General features: G+C 37.6%; 1 protein-coding gene across 1 annotated transcript; it reads right to left on the minus strand.

The window, feature by feature from the left end:
- Positions 1-18,024: 18,024 nt before the first annotated feature.
- On the minus strand, positions 18,025-21,087 carry LOC143857181 (CBS domain-containing protein CBSX5-like). Its single transcript, XM_077367571.1, has 2 exons — positions 20,656-21,087; positions 18,025-19,008 (listed from the first exon to the last, which is right to left on the minus strand). Exons 1-2 carry the CDS (start codon positions 21,000-21,002, stop codon positions 18,180-18,182), a joined length of 1,176 nt encoding a protein of 391 aa, XP_077223686.1. The 5' UTR covers positions 21,003-21,087; the 3' UTR covers positions 18,025-18,179.
- Positions 21,088-24,200: the final 3,113 nt, after the last annotated feature.

Genomic DNA, 24,200 nt, shown 5'->3' on the forward strand with positions numbered 1-24,200 from the left:
CAGCTGTCTCCGTGATGAGAAGTTGCTAAAAATCCGAAAAATGTTGATCCGGTTTTGAGCAAAGTTTTTTTCCTATTTTTATCAACTTCTCATCATACAAACAGTTGTTTCCGTCTCCGAGATCTTATTTCCTGGTTTTTAAGGTCTTCACACTCGAAGATGCCCGATTTATCATGAAAATAAATTCCACGTAGCCAAACGTGCCCTACACAATTGTAAGGGAAATGGTATGATTATGGTCAATTTAGGAGCATACTATCATAAATTGAAGATCCCTAGATATTTAATCAAACTTTAGCAGAAATCGATCCATACCCAAAAAGGCCATTAGTAAAAAAAAATGTAAAAAAAAAAAATCTGTTGAGAGAGCAGCCACCTCATTAATCAAACAAAATCTGATGAAAAGTGAGGCAATGTGGCTGGTCTCTCATGCAACAGCTAGCCTGCGAAATGCCTTCTGCAATGGTTGTTAGCAAATCATATATATATATATATATTTATTTATTTATGTGATTGTGTGTGTTCGTGAATGAATGTTATGATTTACAATTTGATACGATTCGACTCTTATTACGATTTTACGATACGATTCTGATTTTTAATAATTGTATATAAATATAAATACATTAAAAATATATGGTTAGTATATAGAAAGGAACATGTAAACATTTCTAAGGCTTTTTTAATTATTTTGTCGATTTATACATCATCCAAGGCCAATAACTCGACAAGATTTTTTGAAGATGTGGGTGTCTGACGCAGTTTGATCCGGAAGCATTCTTTGGAGATAAAAAAGATTTAGAAATTCTTGCTCTCTTTTTTATTTTTTTGAAAATAAATAAATCTTGATCTACGCCCAGAGCAAGAGGACGCTCGAGCTTGATCAAGCAAGGAATCGTTGGATGCTTTCATCTACGCCACGAGCGAGGAGACGCTCAAGCCCAATCAATTGCGAAATCAAAGTGATGATATTCTTGCATTCAACAAGAAATTGAGAAATGGAAGATATGGAACAAAGATTAAGACATTAATCTTCAAATTCCATCATCTTACGAAAAAAGATGAAAGATAAAAGAGCCAAGATCTATTTCAAATTTCTCTCTAATGAGAATATTTCCAAAAATTTCAATTCCATACCTGTACATATGAGAGGGAAAGAAGCCTTATAACGACAACCTCTAATACAACATAAAACTCCTAAACTACCCCTACTAATGCAGAAATATAGCTTGGCACTTTTATATTTCGTCTTTTTTCTTAAGTTGATGGAATTTCAAGATTAGTATCTTAATCTTTGTTCCAAATCTTCAATTTCTCAATTTCTTGTTTATTGCAAGAACATCATTACTTTGATTTCACGATTGATCGAGCTCTTACTGTAACGCCCCAGATTTTTGGAGAAATACCAACTCGGTGCGTAGAAGAATATTACATCATCTTTCTTAAAAACTTTCATTATTCCCAAGATCTCAAATACAACAACGACGTTTAGAGGGTTTACAGAAATTAGGTCTAACTTATTACATCTTAATTCAAGACATAGTTGATACATATTTAAAACATATTTGTTCTTTAGAACAGTTCTGCATTCAACTCTAGCATTCATCATCTTTCATCTATACTTCACCTGGGGGTTGGAACAATAAAACAAGGAAAAAGGGGTGAGCTCAAATAGCCCAGTAGGGTATAAACAAGAAGTGATGTAGAATTGTCAAGCTCATAAGAACATGATATTTTGCAGATAGGACATCTCACATTATAAACATGAAAAGAAAAAATAAGCACAACATACTTTCCAAACGTATAGAGAAAACTTACAGAACTTGATATCAAGAATATATAGACTTCATTAAGCATAGATGCTTTCATTCATAGCCATATCTCGGCCCATTCATAGCCATACCTCGGCTCATAATCCTCTAGATTTACACTCTCTAGAGTCGTCTTTACCCACGTGCACATGGAGGACTATAACGCGTCCACCTGTCATCATATCATAACTCAGTCCATATTCAGAATTAGGGTATCACAAGATAAACCCTAAACATAAACATATCTCACGGAAACAAGTTTCGAGGATAGAATCATTTATCTGAAAGGAATGGGGTCTGAAAGAAAGGATCCCCCTTGAATTCTCATCAGTTTAGAAGGATAGAAACTCTTATAGCAATTGCGTATAAAGAGAATCAAAGAATAGAACATCCAGTATAGTAAAAGAGAATCAAAGGAAGAAAACTCTTACATATAGCAAAAGAAAATCAATGGACGAAAACCCTTACATATAGCAAAAGAGAATCAATGGAAGAAAACCCTTACATCAAGTTTAGCAAAAAGAGAATCAAAAGATAGGTAACCCTTACATAAAAAGGAAATCAGAAGATAGGGAACCCTTACATCAAATATAACAAAAAAAGAATTAGAAGATAAGAAACCCTTACATCAAGCTTTCCGATCACAGGTTTGTTTGAGCTTACACCTTGGAGTGGATAACCTGTAAATTTATTCTAATTTTATCAAATTCATGTTTTAAGGCAGTGTCATTTCTGTCCAGGTAATGTCCATCTATGTCCAAAATAATGTTCCCTGTGTTCAGTGTTCTTTCTATTAAAATTTTAAAATCATGGGGCCCAGCATGCACTATTCATATGGACCCCACATGTTACTATTCATGTGGACCCCACATGTTACTATTCATGTGGACCCCACATGTTACTATTCATGTGGACCCCACAGGTTACTATGCTCAGCAGTTCACCATTCTTTGATTTAGTTTATTTCTTGGCTACTATGCTCAGCAGTTCGCCTTTCTTTGATTAAAGTTTACTTTACGGTTACTATGCTAGCATTTCACCGTTCAAATAAGATGGGCTACTATGCTCAGCAGTTCGCCTTTCTTTGATTAAAATTTACTTTACGGTTACTATGCTAGCATTTCACCGTTCAAATAAGATGGTAAAACTTGCATAATCTATAGCGAGTTATCGCCTCTTATGCATGCTTTATCCTAATATTTACATAGGTGGTAGAACCAACCATATTACCCATAGTAAATACTTTAACTATCTATATGAAAGACTTACCTTGGTGGTGATGAAGTGGATTTCCTTTTCCTTCTCTTCTCTCTCTTTTTCCCTCTCTCTCTTACTCTTTCTTCTCTGAATTTTTAGCTCTACTAGGGTTTGTCGAAATAACAAAATGAGAGTCGCTATTTATAGATACTACATTATTAAATTCACAACTACCCTCTTAAATGCTTCTCTTAAATGCTTTTAAAAATATAGGAATAGTAAAGGTATAAATAAATGAATAGTAAAGGCTGCTTGAATAGAAACAGAATGATTAATATTATTTAATTATTATTTTCGTCGCGCAACTACTCATTAATGATAGTGGTTGTGGAGTGACCCGCTTAACCAATGAGTTAATGAAAGTGATTGCGGTGTGTCCTTCTGGTAGTGGTTCCCACTGGCGTTGGGTCCCGCTATTTGTGGGTCCTGCTTGTTGTGGGACCCGCTTGTGTGGGGCCCGCTGATGTGGGGCCCGCTTGTGTGGGGCCCGCTGATGTGGAACCCGTTTGTGTGGGGCCCGTTGATGTGGGACCCGCTGTTGGTGGGACCCGCTTGTGAATAGTACTCGGTGGGTCCTACTGTGAATAGTAATTTTGAATAGTTTATCTCAATAGTGAACTTGCATAGTAATCATACGTAGTATTTCTGCATAGTAATCTTGCATAGTGACTATTGTGAATAGTAATTATGAATAGTGACTATTGATAAAAAAATTTATATGTGTAAGTATCTACTCATTTTTAGTTGACATCTGGGACGGTGGTTTAGTGGTAGGAAGCCGTTCAATCCTCGCTCAGCGCTGGGTTCGAATCGCGTACGCCCCATTATGCCAGATGTCCTCATGCCCGATTAACTCGGGGAAAAATGAGTAATGGCCAATGATTACCCACCTATGAGGCCATTTTTATTTATTTGTATATATATATATATATATATATTTTTTTTTTTTACCGGTTATTACACTTACGCCTCCTTGCTCATGGTGAGGATTAAAGCATCCGACGATTCCGTGCTTGATCGAGCTTGTGTGTCCCCTCGCTCGTAGTGTAGATCAAAATTTATGTTTTTCAAAGAAAATAAATAAAAAAGAACAAGAATTGTTTTACCCTTTGAATCTGCCATAGAGGATGGTGAGGAACACATTTTTGCTTCTTTCCCTCTCATATGTTGCATTAGAGGCTGCCTATATAAGGCTTCTTCCCCTCTCATGTGTATAAGTTTGGAATTGAAATTTTTGGAGAGATTCCCATTGGAGAGAAATTTGAAATAGAGCTTGGCACTTTTATCTTTCATCTTTTTTCTTAAGATGATGGAATTTCAAGATTAGGGTCTTAATCTTTGTTCCATATCTTCCATTACTCAATTTCTGGTTGAATGTAAGAACATCATCACTTTGATTTCACAATTGATCGACCTCTTACGTCTCCTTGCTCATGGTGTGGATCAAAGCATCCGACGATTCCGTGCTTGATCGAGCTTGTGCGTCCCCTCACTCGTGGTGTAGATCAAAATTTATGTTTTTCAAAGCAAATAAATAAAAACAGCAAGAATTGTTTTATCCTTTGAATCTGCCATAGACGATGGTGATGAAGACATTTTTGCTTCTTTCCCTCTCATATGTTGCATTAGAGGCTAGCTATATAAGGTTTCTTCTCCTCTAATATGTATAAGTTTGGAATTGAAATTTTTGGAAAGATTCTCAAAAAAGAGAAATTTGAAAAGATGATGGAATTTCAAGATTAGTGTCATAATCTTTGTTCCATATCTTACATTTCTCAATTTCTTGTTGAATGCAAGAACATCATCACTTCGATTTCACGATTGATCGAGCTCATACGTCTCCTTGCTCATGGCGTGGATCAAAGCATCTGACGATTCCGTGCTTCATCGAGCTTGTGCGTCCCCTCGCTTGTGATGTAGATCAAAATTTATGTTTTTCAAAGAAAATAAATAAAAAGGAGGAAGGATTGTTTTACCCTTTGAATCTGCCATAGACGATGACGAAGAACACATTTTTGGTTCTTCCCTCTCATATGTTTCATTAGAGGCTGTCTATATAACGTTTCTTCCCATCTCATATGTATAAGTTTGGAATTGAAATTTTTGGAAAGATTCCCATTAGAGAGAAATTTGAAATAGAGTTTGGCACTTTTATCTTTCGTCTCTTTTTCTTAAGATGATGGAATTTCAAGATTAGTGTCCTAATCTTTGTTCAACATCTTCCATTTCTCAATTTCTTGTTGAATGCAAGAACATCATCACTTTGATTTCACGATTGATCGAGCTCATACGTCTCCTTGCTCATGGTGTGGATCAAAGCATCCGCCGAATCCGTGCTTGATCGAACTTGTGCGTCCCCTCGCTCGTGGTGTAGATCAAAATTTATGTTTTTGAAAGAAAATAAATAAAAAAGAGCAAGAATTCTTTTACCCTTTGAATCTGCCATACACGATGTCGAGGAACACATTTTTGCTTCTTTCCCTCTCATATGTTGCATTAGAGGCTGCCTATATAAGGCTTCTTCCCCTCTCATATGTATAAGTTTGGAATTGAAATTTTTGGAAAGATTCCCATTAGAGAGAAATTTGAAATAGAGCTTGGCACTTTTATATTTCGTCTTTTTTCTTAAGATGATGGAATTTCAAGATTAGTGTCTTAATCTTTTTTCAAATCTTCAATTTCTCAATTTCTTGTTGAATGCAAGAACATCATCACTTTGATTTCACGATTGATCGAGCTCTTACGCCTCCTTGCTCATGGTGAGGATTAAAGCATCCAGCGATTCCGTGCTTGATCGAGCTTGTGCGTCCCCTCGCTCGTAGTGTATATCAAAATTTATGTCTTTCAAAGAAAATAAAAAAAAAGTGCAAGAATTGTTTTACCCTTTGAATCTCCATAGACGATGGTGAGGAACACATTTTTGCTTCTTTCCCTCTCATATGTTGCATTAGAGGCTGCCTATATAAGGCTTCTTCCCCTCTCATGTGGATAAGTTCGGAATTGAAATTTTTGGAGAGATTCCCATTGGAGAGAAATTTGAAATAGAGCTTGGCACTTTTATCTTTCATCTTTTTTCTCAAGATAATGGAATTTCAAGATTAGTGTCTTAATCTTTGTTCCATATCTTCAATTTCTCAATTTCTTATTTAATGCAAGAACATCATCACTTTGATTTCACGATTGATCGAGCTTTTAAGCCTCCTAACTCATGGTGTGGATGAAAGCATCCGGCGATTCCGTGCTTGATCGAGCTTGTGCGTCCCCTCGCTCGTAGTATAGATCAAAATTTATGTCTTTCAAAGAAAATAAAAGAAAAAGAGCAAGAATTATTTTACCCTTTGAATCTGCCATAGACGATGGTGAGGAACACATTTTTGCTTCTTTCCCTCTCATATGTTGCATTAGAGGCTGCCTATATAAGGCTTCATCCCCTCTCATGAGTATAAGTTTGGAATTGAAATTTTTCGAGAGATTCCATTAGAGAGAAAATTGAAATTGAGCTTGGCACTTTTATCTTTAATCTTTTTTCTTAAGATGATTGAATTTCAAGATTAGTGTCTTAATCTTTGTTCCATAACTTCAATTTCTCAATTTCTTGTTGAATGCAAGAACATCATCACTTTGATTTCACGATTGATCGAGCTCATACGTCTCATTGCTCATGGTGTAGATCAAAGCATCTGACGATTGCGTGCTTGATCGAGCTTGTGAGTCCCCTCGCTCGTGGTGTAGATCAAAATTTATGTTTTTCAAAGAAAATAAATAAAAAGGAGCAAGGATTGTTTTACCCTTTGAATCTGCTATAGACGATGACGAGGAAAACATTTTTGCTTCTTTCCCTCTCATATGTTGCATTAGAGGCTGCATATATAAGGCTTCTTCCCCTCTCAAATGTATAAGTTTGGAATTGAAATTTTTGGAAAGATTCCCATTAGAGAGAAATTTGAAAGAGAGCTTGGAAGTTTTATCTTTCATCTTTTTTGTTAAGATGATGGAATTTCAAGATTAGTGTCTCAATCTTTGTTCCATATCTTCAATTTCACAATTTCATGTTGAATGCAATAACATTATCACTTTGATTTCACGATTGATCGAGCTCTTACGCTTCCTTGCTCATGGTGTGGATCAAAGCATCCGGCGAATCCGTGCTTGATCGAGCTTGTGCGTCCCCTCGCTCGTGGTGTAGATCAAAATTTATGTTTTTGAAAGAAAATAAATAAAAAAGAGCAAGAATTCTTTTACCCTTTGAATCTGCCATACACGATGTCGAGGAACACATTTTTGCTTCTTTCCCTCTCATATGTTGCATTAGAGGCTGCCTATATAAGGCTTCTTCCCCTCTCATATGTTTAAGTTTGGAATTGAAATTTTTGAACAGATTCCCATTAGAGAGAAATTTGAAATAGAGCTTGGCACTTTTATATTTCGTCTTTTTTCTTAAGATGATGGAATTTCAAGATTAGTGTCTTAATCTTTTTTCAAATCTTCAATTTCTCAATTTCTTGTTGAATGCAAGAACATCATCACTTTGATTTCACGATTGATCGAGCTCTTACGCCTCCTTGCTCATGGTGAGGATTAAAGCATCCGGCGATTTCGTGCTTGATCGAGCTTGTGCGTCCCCTCGCTCGTAGTGTAGATCAAAATTTATGTCATTCAAAGAAAATAAAAAAAAAAGAACAAGAATTGTTTTACCCTTTGAATCTGCCATAAACGATGGTGAGGAACACATTTTTGCTTCTTTCCCTCTCATATGTTGCATTAGAGGCTGCCTAAATAAGGCTTCTTCCCCTCTCATGTGTATAAGTTTGGAATTGAAATTTTTGGAGAGATTCCCATTGGAGAGAAATTTGAAATAGAACTTGGCACTTTTATCTTTCATCTTTTTTCTTAAGATGATGGAATTTCAAGATTAGTGACTTAATCTTTGTTCCATATCTTCCATTTCTCAATTTCTTGTTGAATGGAAGAACATCATAACTTTGATTTCACGATTGATCGAGCTCTTACGTCTCCTTGCTCATGGTGTGGATCAAAGCATCCGACGATTCCGTGCTTGATCGAGCTTGTGCGTCCCCTCGCTCGTGGTGTAGATCAAAATTTATGTTTTTCAAAGCAAATAAATAAAAAGAGCAAGAATTGTTTTACACTTTGAATCTGCTATAGACGATGACGATGAACACATTTTTGCTTATTTCCCTCTCATATGTTGCATTAGAGGCTGCCTATATAAGGCTTCTTCCCCTCTAATATGTATAAGTTTAGAATTGAAATTTTTGGAAAGATTCTCAATAGAGAGAAATTTGAAATAGAGCTTGGCACTTTTATTTTTTGTCTTTTTTCTTAAGATGATGGAATTTCAAGATTTGTGTCTTAATCTTTGATCCAAATCTTCCATTTCTCAATTTTTTGTTGAATGCAAGAACATCATCACTTTGATTTCACGATTGATCGAGTTCTTCTGTCTCCTTGCTCGGGGTGTGGATCAAAGCATCCGACGATTCCGTGCTTGATAGAGCTTGTGAGTCCCCTCGCTCGTGGTGTAGATCAAAATTTTTGTTTTTGAAAGAAAATAAATAAAAAAGAGCAAGAATTGTTTTACCCTTTGAATCTGCCATAGAGGATGGTGAGGAACACATTTTTGCTTATTTCCCTCTTATAGGTTGCATTAGAGGCTGCCTATATAAGGCTTCTTCTTCTCTCATGTGTATAAGTTTGGAATTGAAATTTTTGGAGAGATTCCCAATGGAAAGATTTAAAATAGAGCTTGGCACTTTTATCTTTCATCTTTTTTCTTAACATGATGGAATTTCAAGATTAGTGTCTTAATCTTTGTTCCAAATCTTTAATTTCTCAATTTCTTGTTAAATGCAAGAACAACATCACTTTGATTTCACGATTGATCGAGCTCTTACGCCTCCTTGCTCATGGTGTGGATGAAAGCATCGGCGATTCCGTGCTTGATCGAGTTTGTGCGTCCCCTCGCTCGTAGTGTAGATCAAAATTTATGTCTTTCAAAGAAAATAAAAAAAAAGAGCAAGAATTGTTTTACCCTTTGAATCTGCAATAGACGATGGTGAGGAACACATTTTTGCTTCTTTCCCTCTCATATGTTGCATTAGAGGCTGCCTATATAAAGCTTCTTCCCCTCTCATGTGGATAAGTTTGGAATTGAAATTTTTGGAGAGATTCCCAACGGAGAGAAATTTGAAATAGAGCTTGGCACTTTTATCTTTCATCTTTTTTCTTAAGATGATGGAATTTCAAGATTAGTGTCTTAATCTTTGTTCCAAATCTTCAATTTCTCAATTTCTTGTTGAATGCAAGAACATCATCACTTTGATTTCACGATTGATCGAGCTCTTACGCCTCCTTGCTCATGGTGTGGATGAAAGCATCCGGCGATTCCGTGCTTGATCGAGTTTGTGCGTCCCCTCGCTCGTAGTGTAGATCAAAATTTATGTCTTTCAAAGAAAATAAAAAAAAAAGAGCAAGAATTGTTTTACCCTTTGAATCCGCAATAGACGATGGTGAGGAACACATTTTTGCTTCTTTCCCTCTCATATGTTGCATTAGAGGCTGCCTATATAAAGCTTCTTCCCCTCTCATGTGGATAAGTTTGGAATTGAAATTTTTGGAGAGATTCCCAACGGAGAGAAATTTGAAATAGAGCTTGGCACTTTTATCTTTCATCTTTTTTCTTAAGATGATGGAATTTCAAGATTAGTGTCTTAATCTTTGTTCCATATCTTCCATTTCTCAATTTCTTGTTGAATGGAAGAACATCATCACTTTGATTTCACGATTGATCGAGCTCTTACGTCTCCTTGCTCATGGTGTGGATCAAAGCATCCGACGATTCCGTGCTTGATCAAGCTTGTGCGTCCCCTCGCTCGTGGTGTAGATCAAAATTTATGTTTTTCAAAGCAAATAAATAAAAAGAGCAAGAATTGTTTTACCCTTTGAATCTGCCATAGACGATGACGAGGAACACATTGTTTCTTCTTTCCCTCTCATATGTTGCATTAGAGGCTGCCTATATAAGGCTTCTTCCCCTCTCATATGTATAAGTTTGGAATTGAAATTTTTGGAAAGATTCTCAAAAGAGAGAAATTTGAAATAGAGCTTGGCAGTTTTATCTTTTGTCTTTTTTCTTAAGATGATGGAATTTCAAGATTGGTGTCTTAATCTTTGTTCCAAATCTTCCATTTCTCAAATTTTTGTTGAATGCAAGAACATCATCACTTTGATTTCACGATTGATCGAGTTCTTTCGTCTCCTTGCTCATGGTGTGGATCAAAGCATCTGAGGATTCCGTGCTTGATTGAGCTTGTGAGTCCACTCGCTCGTGGTATAGATTAAAATTTATGTTTTTCAAAGAAAATAAATAAAAAAGAGCAATAATTGTTTTACCCTTTGAATCTGCCAAAGACAATGACGAGGAATACATTTTTGCATCTTTCCCCCTCATATGTTGCATTAGAGGCTGCTTATATAAGGCTTCTTCCCCTCTCATATGTATAAGTTTGGAATTGAAATTTTTGTAAAGATTCCCATTTGAGAGAAATTTCAAATAGAGCTTGGCACTTTTATCTTTCGTCTTTTTTCTTAAGATGATGGAATTTCAAGATTAGTGTCTTAATCTTTGTTCCAAATCTTCAATTTCTCAATTTCTTGTTGAATGCAAGAACATCATCACTTTGATTTCACGATTGATCGAGCTCTTACGCCTCCTTGCTCATGGTGTGGATGAAAGCATTCGGCGATTCCGTGCTTGATCGAGTTTGTGCGTCCCCTCGCTCGTAGTGTAGATCAAAATTTATGTCTTTCAAAGAAAAAAAAAAAAGAGCAAGAATTGTTTTACCCTTTGAATCTGCAATAGACGATGGTGAGGAACACATTTTTGTTTCTTTCCCTCTCATATGTTGCATTAGAGGCTGCCTATATAAAGCTTCTTCCCCTCTCATGTGGATAAGTTTGGAATTGAAATTTTTGGAGAGATTCCCATTGGAGAGAAATTTGAAATAGAGCTTGGCACTTTTATCTTTCATCTTTTTTCTTAAGATGATGGAATTTCAAGATTAGTGTCTTAATCTTTGTTCCATATCTTCCATTTCTCAATTTCTTGTTGAATGGAAGAACATCATCACTTTGATTTCACGATTGATCGAGCTCTTACGTCTCCTTGCTCATGGTGTGGATCAAAGCATCCGACGATTCCGTGCTTGATCAAGCTTCTGAGTCCCCTCGCTCGTGGTGTAGATCAAAATTTATGTTTTTCAAAGCAAATAAATAAAAAGAGCAAGAATTGTTTTACCCTTTGAATCTGCCATAGACGATGACGAGGAACACATTGTTTCTTCTTTCCCTCTCATATGTTGCATTAGAGGCTGCCTATATAAGGCTTCTTCCCCTCTCATATGTATAAGTTTGGAATTGAAATTTTTGGAAAGATTCTCAATAGAGAGAAATTTGAAATAGAGCTTGGCACTTTTATCTTTTGTCTTTTTTCTTAAGATGATGGAATTTCAAGATTGGTGTCTTAATCTTTGTTCCAAATCTTCCATTTCTCAAATTTTTGTTGAATGCAAGAACATCATCACTTTGATTTCACGATTGATCGAGTTCTTTCGTCTCCTTGCTCATGGTGTGGATCAAAGCATCCGAGGATTCCGTGCTTGATTGAGCTTGTGAGTCCACTCGCTCGTGGTATAGATCAAAATTTATGTTTTTCAAAGAAAATAAATAAAAAAGAGCAATAATTGTTTTACCCTTTTAAATCTGCCAAAGACAATGACGAGGAATACATTTTTGCATCTTTCCCCCTCATATGTTGCATTAGAGGCTGCTTATATAAGGCTTCTTCCCCTCTCATATGTATAAGTTTGGAATTGAAATTTTTGTAAAGATTCCCATTTGAGAGAAATTTCAAATAGAGCTTGGCACTTTTATCTTTCGTCTTTTTTCTTAAGATGATGGAATTTCAAGATTAGTGTCTTAATCTTTGTTCCAAATCTTCAATTTCTCAATTTCTTGTTGAATGCAAGAACATCATCACTTTGATTTCACGATTGATCGAGCTCTTACGCCTCCTTGCTCATGGTGTGGATGAAAGCATCCGGCGATTCCGTGCTTGATCGAGTTTGTGCGTCCCCTCGCTCGTAGTGTAGATCAAAATTTATGTCTTTCAAAGAAAATAAAAAAAAAGAGCAAGAATTGTTTTACCCTTTGAATCCGCAATAGACGATGGTGAGGAACACATTTTTGCTTCTTTCCCTCTCATATGTTGCATTAGAGGCTGCCTATATAAAGCTTCTTCCCCTCTCATGTGGATAAGTTTGGAATTGAAATTTTTGGAGAGATTCCCATTGGAGAGAAATTTGAAATAGAGCTTGGCACTTTTATCTTTCATCTTTTTTCTTAAGATGATGGAATTTCAAGATTAGTGTCTTAATCTTTGTTCCATATCTTCCATTTCTCAATTTCTTGTTGAATGGAAGAACATCATCACTTTGATTTCACGATTGATCGAGCTCTTACGTCTCCTTGCTCATGGTGTGGATCAAAGCATCCGACGATTCCGTGCTTGATCAAGCTTGTGCGTCCCCTCGCTCGTGGTGTAGATCAAAATTTATGTTTTTCAAAGCAAATAAATAAAAAGAGCAAGAATTGTTTTACCCTTTGAATCTGCCATAGACGATGACGAGGAACACATTGTTTCTTCTTTCCCTCTCATATGTTGCATTAGAGGCTGCCTATATAAGGCTTCTTCCCCTCTCATATGTATAAGTTTGGAATTGAAATTTTTGGAAAGATTCTCAATAGAGAGAAATTTGAAATAGAGCTTGGCACTTTTATCTTTTGTCTTTTTTCTTAAGATGATGGAATTTCAAGATTGGTGTCTTAATCTTTGTTCCAAATCTTCCATTTCTCAAATTTTTGTTGAATACAAGAACATCATCACTTTGATTTCACGATTGATCGAGTTCTTTCGTCTCCTTGCTCATGGTGTGGATCAAAGCATTCGAGGATTCCGTGCTTGATCGAGCTTGTGAGTCCACTCGCTCGTGGTATAGATCAAAATTTATGTTTTTCAAAGAAAATAAATAAAAAAGAGCAAGAATTGTTTTACCCTTTGAATCTGCCAAAGACAATGACGAGGAACACATTTTTGCATCTTTCCCCCTCATATGTTGCATTAGAGGCTGCTTATATAAGGCTTCTTCCCCTCTCATATGTATAAGTTTGGAATTGAAATTTTTGTAAAGATTCCCATTTGAGAGAAATTTGAAATAGAGCTTGGCACTTTTATCTTTCGTCTTTTTTCTTAAGATGATGGAATTTCAAGATTAGTGTCTTAATCTTTGTTCCAAATCTTCAATTTCTCAATTTCTTGTTGAATGCAAGAACATCATCACTTTGATTTCACGATTGATCGAGCTCTTACGCCTCCTTGTTCATGGTGTGGATGAAAGCATCCGGCGATTCCGTGCTTTATCGAGCTTGTGCGTCCCCTCGCTCGTAGTGTAGATCAAAATTTATGTCTTCCAAAGAAAAAAAAAGAGCAAAAATTGTTTTTCCCTTTGAATCTGCCATATACGATGGTGAGGAACACATTTTTGCTTCTTTCCCTCTCATATGTTGCATTAGAGGATGCCTATATAAGGCTTCTTCCCCTCTCATGTGTATAAGTTTGGAATTGAAATTTTTGGAGAGATTCCCATTGGAGAGAAATTTGAAATAGAGCTTGATATTTTTATCTTTCTTCTTTTTTCTTAAGATGATGGAATTTCAAGATTAGTGTCTTAATCTTTGTTCCAAATCTTCCATTTCTCAATTTTTTGTTGAATGCAAGAACATCATCACTTTGATTTCACGATTGATCGAGTTCTTACGTCTCCTTGCTCGTGGTGTGGATCAAAGCATCCGACGATTCCGTGCTTGATCGAGCTTGTGAGTCCTCTCGCTCGTGGTGTAGATCAAAATTTATGTTTTTCAAAGAAAATAAATAAAAAAGAGCAAGAATTGTTTTACCCTTTGAATCTGTCATAGACCATGACGAGGAACACATTTTTGCTTCTTTCCCCCTCATATGTTGCATTAGAGGATGCCTATATAAGGCTTCTTCCCCTCTCATATGTATAAGTTTGGAATTGAAATTTTTGGAAAGATTCTCATTTGAGAGAAATTTGAAATAGAGCTTGGCACTTTTATCTTTCGTCTTTTTTCTTAAGATGATGGAATTTCAAGATTAGTGTCTTAATCTTTGTTCGAAATCTTTAATTTCTCAATTTCTTGTTGAATGCAAGGACATCATCACTTTGATTTCACGATTGATCGAGCTCTTACGCCTCCTTGCTCATGGTGTGGATGAAAGCATCCGGAGATTCCGTGCTTGATCGAGCTTGTGCGTCTCGTCGCTCGTAGTGTAGATCAAAATTTATGTCTTTCAAAGAAAATAAAAAAAAAGAGCAAGAATTGTTTTACCCTTTGAATCTGCCATAGACGATGGTGAGGAACACATTTTTGCTTCTTTCCCTCTCATATGTTGCATTAGAGGGTGCCTATATAAGTCTTCTTCCCCTCTCATGTGTATAAGTTTGGAATTGAAATTTTTGGAGAGATTCCCATTGGCGAGAAATTTGAATTAGTGCTTGGCACTTTTATCTTTCCTCTTTTTTCTTAAGATGATGGAATTTCAAGATTAGTGTCTTAATATTTGTTTCATATCTTCCATTTCTCAATTTCTTGTTGAATGTAAGAACATCATCACTTTGATTTCACGATTGATCGAGCTCTTACGTCTCCTTGCTCATGGTGTGGATGAAAGCATCCGACGATTCCGTGCTTGATCGAGCTTGTGCGTCCCCTCGCTCGTGGTGTAGATTAAAATTTATGTTTTCTAAGCTAATAAATAAAAACAGCAAGAATTGTTTTACCCTTTGAATCTGCCATAGACGATGGTGATGAACACATTTTTGCTGCTTTCCCTCTCATATGTTGCATTAGAGGCTGCCTATATAAGGCTTCTTCCCCTCTCATATGTACAAGTTTGGAATTGAAATTTTTGGAAAGATTCTCATTAGGGAGAAATTTGAAATAGTGCTTGGCACTTTTATCTTTTGTCTTTTTTCTTAAGATGATGAAATTTCAAGATTAGTGTCTTAATATTTGTTCCAAATCTTCCATTTCTCAATTTTTTGTTGAATGCAAGAACATCATCACTTTGATTTCACGATTGATCGAGCTCTTATGTCTCCTTGCTCATGGTGTGGATCAAAGCATCCGGCGATTCCGTGCTTGATCGAGCTTGTGAGTCTCCTCGCTCGTGGTGTAGATCAAAATTTATCTTTTTCAAAGAAAATAAATAAAAAATAGCAAGAATTGTTTTACCCTTTGAATCTGCCATAGACCATGACGAGGAACACATTTTTGCTTCTTTCCTTCTCATATGTTGCATTAGAGGCTGCCTATATAAGGCTTCTTCCCCTCTCATATGTATAAGTTTAGATTTGAAATTTTTCGAAAGATTCCCATTAGAGAGAAATTTGAAAGAGAGCTTGGAACTTTTATCTTTCATCTTTTTTCTTAAGATGATGGAATTTCAAGATTAGTGTCTTAATCTTTGTTCCATATCTTAAATTTCTCAATTTTTTGTTGAATACAAGAACATCATCACTTTGATTTCACGATTGATCGAGTTCTTACGTCTCCTTGCTCATGGTGTGGATCAAAGCATCCGACGATTCCGTGCTTGATCGAGGTTGTGTGTTCACTCGCTCGTGGTGTAGATCAAAGTTTATGTTTTTCAAAGAAAATAAATAAAAAAGAGCAAGAATTATTTTACCCTTTGAATCTGCCATAGACCATGACGAGGAACACATTTTTGCTTCTTTCCCTCTCATATGTTGCATTAGAGACTGCATATATAATGCTTCTTCCCCTCTCATATGTATAAGTTTGGAATTGACATTATTGGAAAGATTCACATCAGAGAGAAATTTGAAATAGAGCTTGGCACTTTATCTTTCGTCTTTTTTCTTAAGATGATGGAATTTCAGGATTAGTGTCTTAGTCTTTGTTCCATATCTTCCATTTCTCAATTTCTTGTTGAATGCAAGAACATCATCACTTTGATTTCACGATTGATCGTGCTCTTACGTCTCCTTGCTCATGGTGTGGATCAAAGCATCCGACGATTCCGTGCTTGATCGAGCTTGTGCGTTCCCTCGCTCGTGGTGTAGATCAAAATATATGTTTTTCAAATAAAATAAATAAAAAAGAGCAAGAATTTCTAGATCTATACAATCGCCGAAGAACCCTTTCGGATACAACCGTGTCAGTGTCATTGTTATTTCATTATCAACAATATGTTGGGTTGGTCTTGTATATGGTAGCTGTGTACAACACTGCATGTACGTACGGCAAAGTTATCAAATTTCAATTGGTACGGGAAGCCGTTTTTAAGAGGAAATTGAAGACTTTGAATCTCTTGGTTAGGAATGCTCGGAAGCTTTACCAATATCTCATACAAAACTACACTCTGTCCATGATAAACTCTAGTGGACTGTTGTTTATTGAAATGTATATTTGCTACTTTTTCAAAGAAAACTATATTTCTCCCTGGTGACTTAATGACTACATACAAGACTGTGAAAGGCAGTAGGCATTTCTGACAGGAACCTCTCCGAAAGAGTCACAACGTGTTCTTGATAGCCTAAGAGCTCATCACTTTCTCAAATAAGTGCAGGTCAATACCACACTGTTGTATAAAAAAGGGGCTGATATTTGGGTTCGGAGACAATGAGAGGGTGAAACTTGGGTGTGACCATCGAGAGTATGCGTTGATCCAATTGAAATAGTGGTACCCACAGAGATGCAAGAGGCAGCTGAAAGCAGGTGAGTTTCAGGGATACTTTAATTGCATGGATGGGAGCTCGGTAAACTTTTGTATAATAATGTCTGCATTTTATTTATTTTTCAAGCAATATCTATTTGAAGTTAGAAAGGCCTTGTCTATCTTTGTTGTAGAGAGATTGCTCCCAACCCTAGAGTTTTCTTTGACATGCCCATCTTTGTTGTAGAGAGATTGCTCCAAACCCTAGAGTTTTCTTCGATATTTCATAAAATTCAGGATGCTTTGTGATTTTTTTGAAAAAAAAATAAAATCCTAATTTTTCCCAAGATTTTGAAAAACCATTTAAATTTCTTCGTATTTTATTTTAACATTGATAATATCACAAAAATATCATGATAACTTCGCGATATCATTTATTCTTGTAATTTGTTCATCAACTTTATGTTTTTATATATAGTTTTTGCTGAATTTTTCGAATTCAGTGAGGGAAATTCACCTGATTTTTGCCAACCTTCTACTGGATTATACTCTAGCTGCTTTTCTTGATGTTAAATAGTAGACATCAGTGAAAACTGCTGTAGTTTTTCTCCATTCATAAAAGAAAAAATAGTTCATGACAGCTTGTTAAATTGAGAGAATCCCCCACGAACCCTGAAAATCATCTCTCTTGCATGTTAAGTTTGCCGTAAACACACACACACACACCTTTGTGACTGAATTGAAGGGTTAGGATCTTATGATACGGGATACTTAGGAGCATGGCATATCTATATGCATTCGACCGTGTAAAAGGTCTCAATGGGGAGGAGCTCTGTTGGGGCACAGCTCTCCATCTTATGCATCAAAAGGTTCACGTAATCCATATTCTTCTTCCCCACCCCCTCCCTGGAAAGAACATCGGTAAGTTTGCCTTAGTTCAGCTGGAGTAAGGAACAAGTAATCCATATTCTTTTCTTCTTTTTGTTTTCAGTAGGGTGTTAAAGAAATGTTATGATATAATGTTAGTTGGATTTAGGAGGAAAAAAATCATCTCCACCATGTAGGATCATCGGAGCTTGTCCACTTTGCTTTTAATTTTATTTTCTTCAAGTTTAAGACTGATTCCAGAATATCCCATATCCCTATCAAGAGAAACTCTTTTGTTATTTTTCAACACCAAACTAAAAAAAGGCACAAAAACACACAAATCCCATAAAAAACTTCAACAACAATATTCACAAATCCTTCCCTCAGCTTACAGCTCCACTACTCTTCTACTCGGACGACTGTAAATGCTCCCGGAAAACTTTCAAAACATCAGAAAAAGTAACAATTCCAACCAAATTATCATCATCTTCAATAACCCACACATAATTCACCCTGTGCGCGAGCGCCTGGATCATCACCGCAACAATGGAGCTCCCCGGATGGCATACAATCGCTTCAGACCGTCGGATCATCCTCGCCGAGTAGCTCCTCGTCCTACTATACCTCCTTATCTCCGGCAAAGACTCCACAGAAGAATCATCCTCTTCAGAGGATGATGAAAATGATGAAGAATTAGAGAATTCGCCTAATATCTCTAACATCCCTTCTAAATTCCCCTCTCTCAACCTCAACTTCAGAGTCCTAACAAGGTCCTCTGGTGGGCCACCACAGTCAATGTAGGCCATGAGTTCGCCAGCGGAGAGGGCGATAATCGCCGGAGCAATGGTCTCATCACAGGCGGCGAGAGTTGAGGGGGAGATCTCGCCGATGAGGGTACCGTCGGGGGAGATTACGGCGACTGAGGTTTGTTCTGAGAGGGCGAGGGCGATTGAATCGACGGCAGATAATGCGGAATCATGGTATCCGACGGCTAGGATATCGGTACGGATAATGCCGAGGGAGGCGATGGAGAGGGCGGGGATCGGAGAGAAGATTCCGATGCAGTTGAGGAAGAATCTGATTATGTCTTCTTGAGTCAGACAGCAGAATTCAAGATAGTTGGAGTGGGTTGAATTGAGAATTGAGTTATTTTTTTGAAGCTTTTTTCTTTTGCTTTGGATTGGAACGATTAGGTTTTGTGCTCCTTCGAGAATCAGATCTAGAGCTTCTAACAAACTGTGAAAATAGAAAAAAAGAGAGAGGTTTTCATTAGTTATGGAATAAGAATCTACTGAGAATTAAGGGAGAAAATCAAGAGCAAAGATGTATGTAAAAAGCTCATGGAATGAGGAAAATATTCTGTTTGGAAAAAAACAGAACAGAGTATCCCAAAAATGGTTTTTTTATGGGAATAAGTTAAGCCCACCAAACAGAAAATCGTTCAAAATTCAAACGCAAAAAAGAAAAAAGGAAAAAGAAATAAGAAAAAGTCTTCAAAGAATAAAACTTGGCTTAGGTCGGGGTCTGAGGAACTTTCCACAGACCCGTGCTAATAGCATGGACTATTAGCCATACTATTAGCAAGGTGTGGAAATATTAATTACATCTGAAAAATAAATAGTAAGCATGTAATTGATATTTCCACACCCCCAACACCGTGAACCCAAACCTGAGCCGACATCAGTTGAAAAGGCAAAGAAATGAAAAAATCTTGGTGACATCAGCAAAATCTTGGTTTGAAAATGTTGGTCTCTCTTTTTTTCTCTCTCAACCTTCTTTCTTCCACTGATCCTAATATCTTTCTCTAATTAATGCTTGTCCCCTCCTTTCTCTCCTACCTTTACCCACATAAATCTCAGGAAAAGAAAAAAACCCGGCAACCAAACGGAGTCACAAATCGGGAAAAATGTACTCGACAATGAAAAAATTAGGGCGAAAAATCCGGTACCCGTCGTCATCAATGAGTTTAATGCAAAATCCTCCAGAAACGTCTCAATTCATCGAAAATAAGAGCAAACCATAGACAAACACCTCAACAATCTAATCTTCTAAGATACAGAAGCAAAAATACAAGAAAAAGCTGCAAATCACAGCACGAACAAAGAATTTCACTAAAAAAAATCCAGAAAAAAAAATCTTCCTGACAAGAAACTAAAAGATAAATAACAAATTTCTATAAGCCCTAGATCTCACTAATCCTCAGTTCAACAAGCAATACGAGCCCCAAAACGTTGAGAGATTGGAGAGAGGCGATTTGAGAGAAGAGACAGGGCTCAAGATGTTCTGAAATCTAATCTTAAAAACCTTAAAAATCTAATCTTCTGAAATACAGAAGCAAAAATCACTGAAAAAAACTGAGAATTCCAGCATGAACGATTTTTCACTAAAAAGCTCCAAGAACATTCAACATCTAAGCACTAGATCTCACGAATCCTAACCTGCAATGCCACTTAACATGTCCTAATCTAATCTTCTGAAATACAGAAGCAAAAATCACCAGAAAAACTGAGAATTTGATCACAAAAGGCGTCTTTCACTAAAAAAATCCAAGAACATCCAAATTTGAAAAGAAAATCCCAAAAAAAAAAAAAAAACAGAGCAGAAAAAAAAATCTTCCGGAAACAAATGAAACTGAGAGAAAAAATAACCGAAGATTTTTCTTCGAAAACAGGGAAATCAGAACACACCACAGCATAACAAACCTTAAAAATCTAATCAGCACGAACGACATCTTTCACTAGAAAATCTTCAAGAACATCCAAATTTCAAAAGAAAATGCAAAAAAAAATAAAAATAAAAAATTCTTCGTGACAAGAAATAAGTGAAAATCAAAGAAAAATAACAAATTTCGAAACCTAAGCCCTAGATCTAACGAATCCTAACCTGCAATGGCGTTCAACATGCCGTACAAGCCCTGGAAGTTTCGGAAGGAGATCGGAGAGAGGCGATTTGAGAGCAGAGGCAGGACTCAAGATGTTCTCTTCTCGGCAGAGGTAGCAGACAATATCAACCATGCAAACCTTCCCGATGCAGATACACTCGCCGGAATCTGACACCGGAGCTTTTTCCGGCGAGTTATGGTCGCAGTTCCACACGCTAAGGTAACTCTCCCCGCATTTCTTCAACGCCGATAACGCTTCTCCGACTGTAGCCGATTTAGGCAGTGATTTTAGCGGTGGTTTTCCCAGGCAGAGGTCAGATACCTCATGAGATAGAAAGTTCAGTGCCATTTACTTACAGAGAAACCCTAGAAATCTCAGAGAGAGATGGAGAGAGAGAGAGAGAGGGAGAGAGAGAGAGAGAGGATCTTTTTTTTGTTTTATTAGCGAGGAATGACGTGAAAGAGAGTTTGTGGGGGCAATTTAAAGAAGTAGGTAACCGGAAGACAAATACAGCGCGTAAATTTCCCAATATGGGAAATGTTATCAGCACTCCTGTATTTTTACGATGGCACTCCTCACCTTTATGAAAAGTACAGTATGGCCCGCAACATAGCATGATCCAAACCATCCATTAGATGGGCCACAGACTAAATAGGTTGTGCCAGAAAAATTATTTCCATAGGTTGATTTCTAACCCTCCGATCTATAGAAGGTTAGGATCAACCCCTAACATTCAGATTTAGATCGGAGGGCTGGAAATGATTTTTGTGGCACAACCTATTTAGGCTGTGGCCCATCTAATGGACGGTTTGGATCATCCTATGGTGCAGATCATACCGTACTTTTAATAAAGTGAGAGTGCGCTCATCAAAATACAGTAGTATTGCTGATAACATTTCCTAATATCTATTTTACCGTGGGCCCCACTCGCATGATGTCATTAAGGAGATTTTATATGGCGTAAGCCCATATAGTCGTCCTAGTTATTTTTTTAAAATTTGACAGAGGGGGGACAAATAAAAGAAATAATATCAGAGGGGTCAAGTGTATGCTGGAAATGACAGAAGGGGGTCGAAATTTGGTTTTCAAAATTTTCAATGACGAGAATGCCCCTCTGGCAGAAACAGGTGATATGACTTTTAAAAATAAAAAAGCATTTCAGTTTTTGACTTTTTTCCCTCTGTTTCTCTTCCCTCTTCTCTCCTCCCGTCTGCGTTTTTTTTTTTTTTTCCGTCCTCTCCTCCGGCGATCTCTACGGCAATCTCTCCGGCAATCTGTCCGGCGATCTCGACGAAGGTGAAGCACGTATTAAACCTCGCATTTGAAGGAAACCCTACCTGGTACGTCGTTTCGTTCCCTTCCTTTATTCAATCTCTTATTTTTTGAAATTTTAAAAGGAAAATCAGGTTGAGAGAGATGCAAAAGGGGGGGGGGGAAATCGTTTTTCAACCGTTTTCTATGGCATTTGAGTTCATATAGATGTCAGTTACTGCATTTCCTCCTACAGAGTAAAAGTAGTTGTAAATGCTTGTAAATGCTGTTTGTTGTTGCTAGGGTTTTCTGTTTTAATTTGTGAAATGGAGAAACGTTCTGCTGTTTTTTTATTCTAGGGTTTTCTTTTGTAAATTAATTTGTGAAATGGAGAGATGGGATTTCATTTCATATATTCGTATCCACCTACAGAGTAAAATAGAGTTGCATGCTATGGTATTTGTTGATGCTAGGGTTTTATTTTTTTATGTTAATTTCTAGAATGGAGAAATACGATTTCATTTCATGTACATATCACTTACCGCATTTCCACCTACAGAGTAAAATAAATGCAAATGCTCGTCTGCTATTTGTTTATGCTAGGCTTTTATTTTTTCAGTTTCTGGAGTGGAGAAATGGGATTTCAAAAACACCTTCTTCAAAAACCCCTATATTGCCCTTCAAAACCGTCTTTAGGTACTAATAACCCAACCTCGGTAGCTGAAAATCCATGAGAAGCCCCCCTTAGGTACTAGTAACTGTAGACACCCCATTTTGACCGTGACCTGCACCTCCATGTTTTGTGCTTAACTTTTCCAAATCAGTGCGTTGGAGTCCCAAATTGCACCTTGGGCTAGCTTAGGTTCCCACCGAGGTCTCTGCAAATTTTCGTCGAAATCCGAGCTAATTTGCCCAGCGAGCAAACCTCGGAAAGTGTCGTGGTACAAGTTCAGAAGGGCGGAGGTGAAATACGTCTTTTTCCATGTAAAAAAGGGCATTCTTGGGAATTTATGTTGCTTCTCTCGCAAGCAATCTTTTGTGGCCATTAGATCAGATCAGAGGGTTAGGAATCATGTATAGCTGGGAATATTTCCCCCTGTTTTCTGCTTGGGACCACCCCCTGCTAGTACAAAAAGATGTTTGTAAATGGATTAGGGAGGGCTGTCCAGAGCAAAGAAAGGGGGGGTCAAATATATCATTTCCCTTTGGGTCTGTTTTGCCCAGCCGCCCCCCTTGTGCAAAGGAGTAGTTATAAATGCATTAGGAGGTGGCTGTCTTAGGGAAATGGAGGGGTGTGTATGAGTATATCGTTTCCCTTAAAAGGGAAACGAATTAGGGTTCGAAAAAAAAAAAGGAAAAAAAAAGGGAGAGGGATTTTCTGCAGCCGCATAAGGGAGAAGCTGAGAGAGAGGTAGAGGGGAAGAGGGAGCCGCCGTTGGATTACTCCTCCACCGCCATCATCGGCACAGCCACCACATCTCAGCAACCCTCTTTTCCTAAATCCCCATCTCCTCTGCCATTTCACTCCACAACCGCCACCATCCTCATCCTCTGCAACTCACGGCCGAATCCCACCACCATCACCACCCTTCTTCCACCTCCATCTTGTTTTTCTTCTTCTTCTTCTTCTTCTTCTTCTTCTTCTTTTTCCCCATTTCCTACCTCACTCCTGCCGGAGCTCCAGCCAAATCCCACCGCCACCTCCAACCAGATTTGCAGCCGTCTCCTCTCAGCCGCACCTCACTCCCATAACCACCATCACCAGCCATCTCTTCCACCTCTGTAACTCCGACCACCATCTCCATTTACCGGCCATCTCCTCCGGCTCCATCTCTCCTACCTCCAAGTTCCGATTGGATTTTCACCCAAACCCTCTTCACCACCCATCTTCTTCCCATCCCTATCTCCACCACCAACCACCATCATCATCTTCCCCATCTGCAAAACCCATTTCATTTTCTTGACCAAAATCCATGTTCAACTCACCACCACTCCTTCGTCTTCTCCGGTTAGCTCGTCGGAGCTCCGGCCATTAACCCTTTCCCCCATTTTCGCCCACTACCACTCTCCAAAACCTATTCCCAACAGATCCAAACCCCATTCCATAGCTAATTTCTGATTCCTTTGCAAACCCATTTCTTTAATCTACCACCATTATCCCCATTTGAAACCCACTTCATACCCTATTTTCTTCCTCTGCCAAACCCTCGGTTCAGCCACCATCTACCACCAACACCACCGCCTTTTCTCGGAATCCAGCCACCCCATTCTGTTCTCCGGTCACTCTTCCCACCA

The sequence above is a fragment of the Tasmannia lanceolata genome, unplaced genomic scaffold (assembly GCF_043159265.1).
Source record: "Tasmannia lanceolata isolate RefF3 unplaced genomic scaffold, GAP_Taslan_0.1 ptg000024l, whole genome shotgun sequence".
Lineage (NCBI taxonomy): Eukaryota > Viridiplantae > Streptophyta > Magnoliopsida > Canellales > Winteraceae > Tasmannia > Tasmannia lanceolata.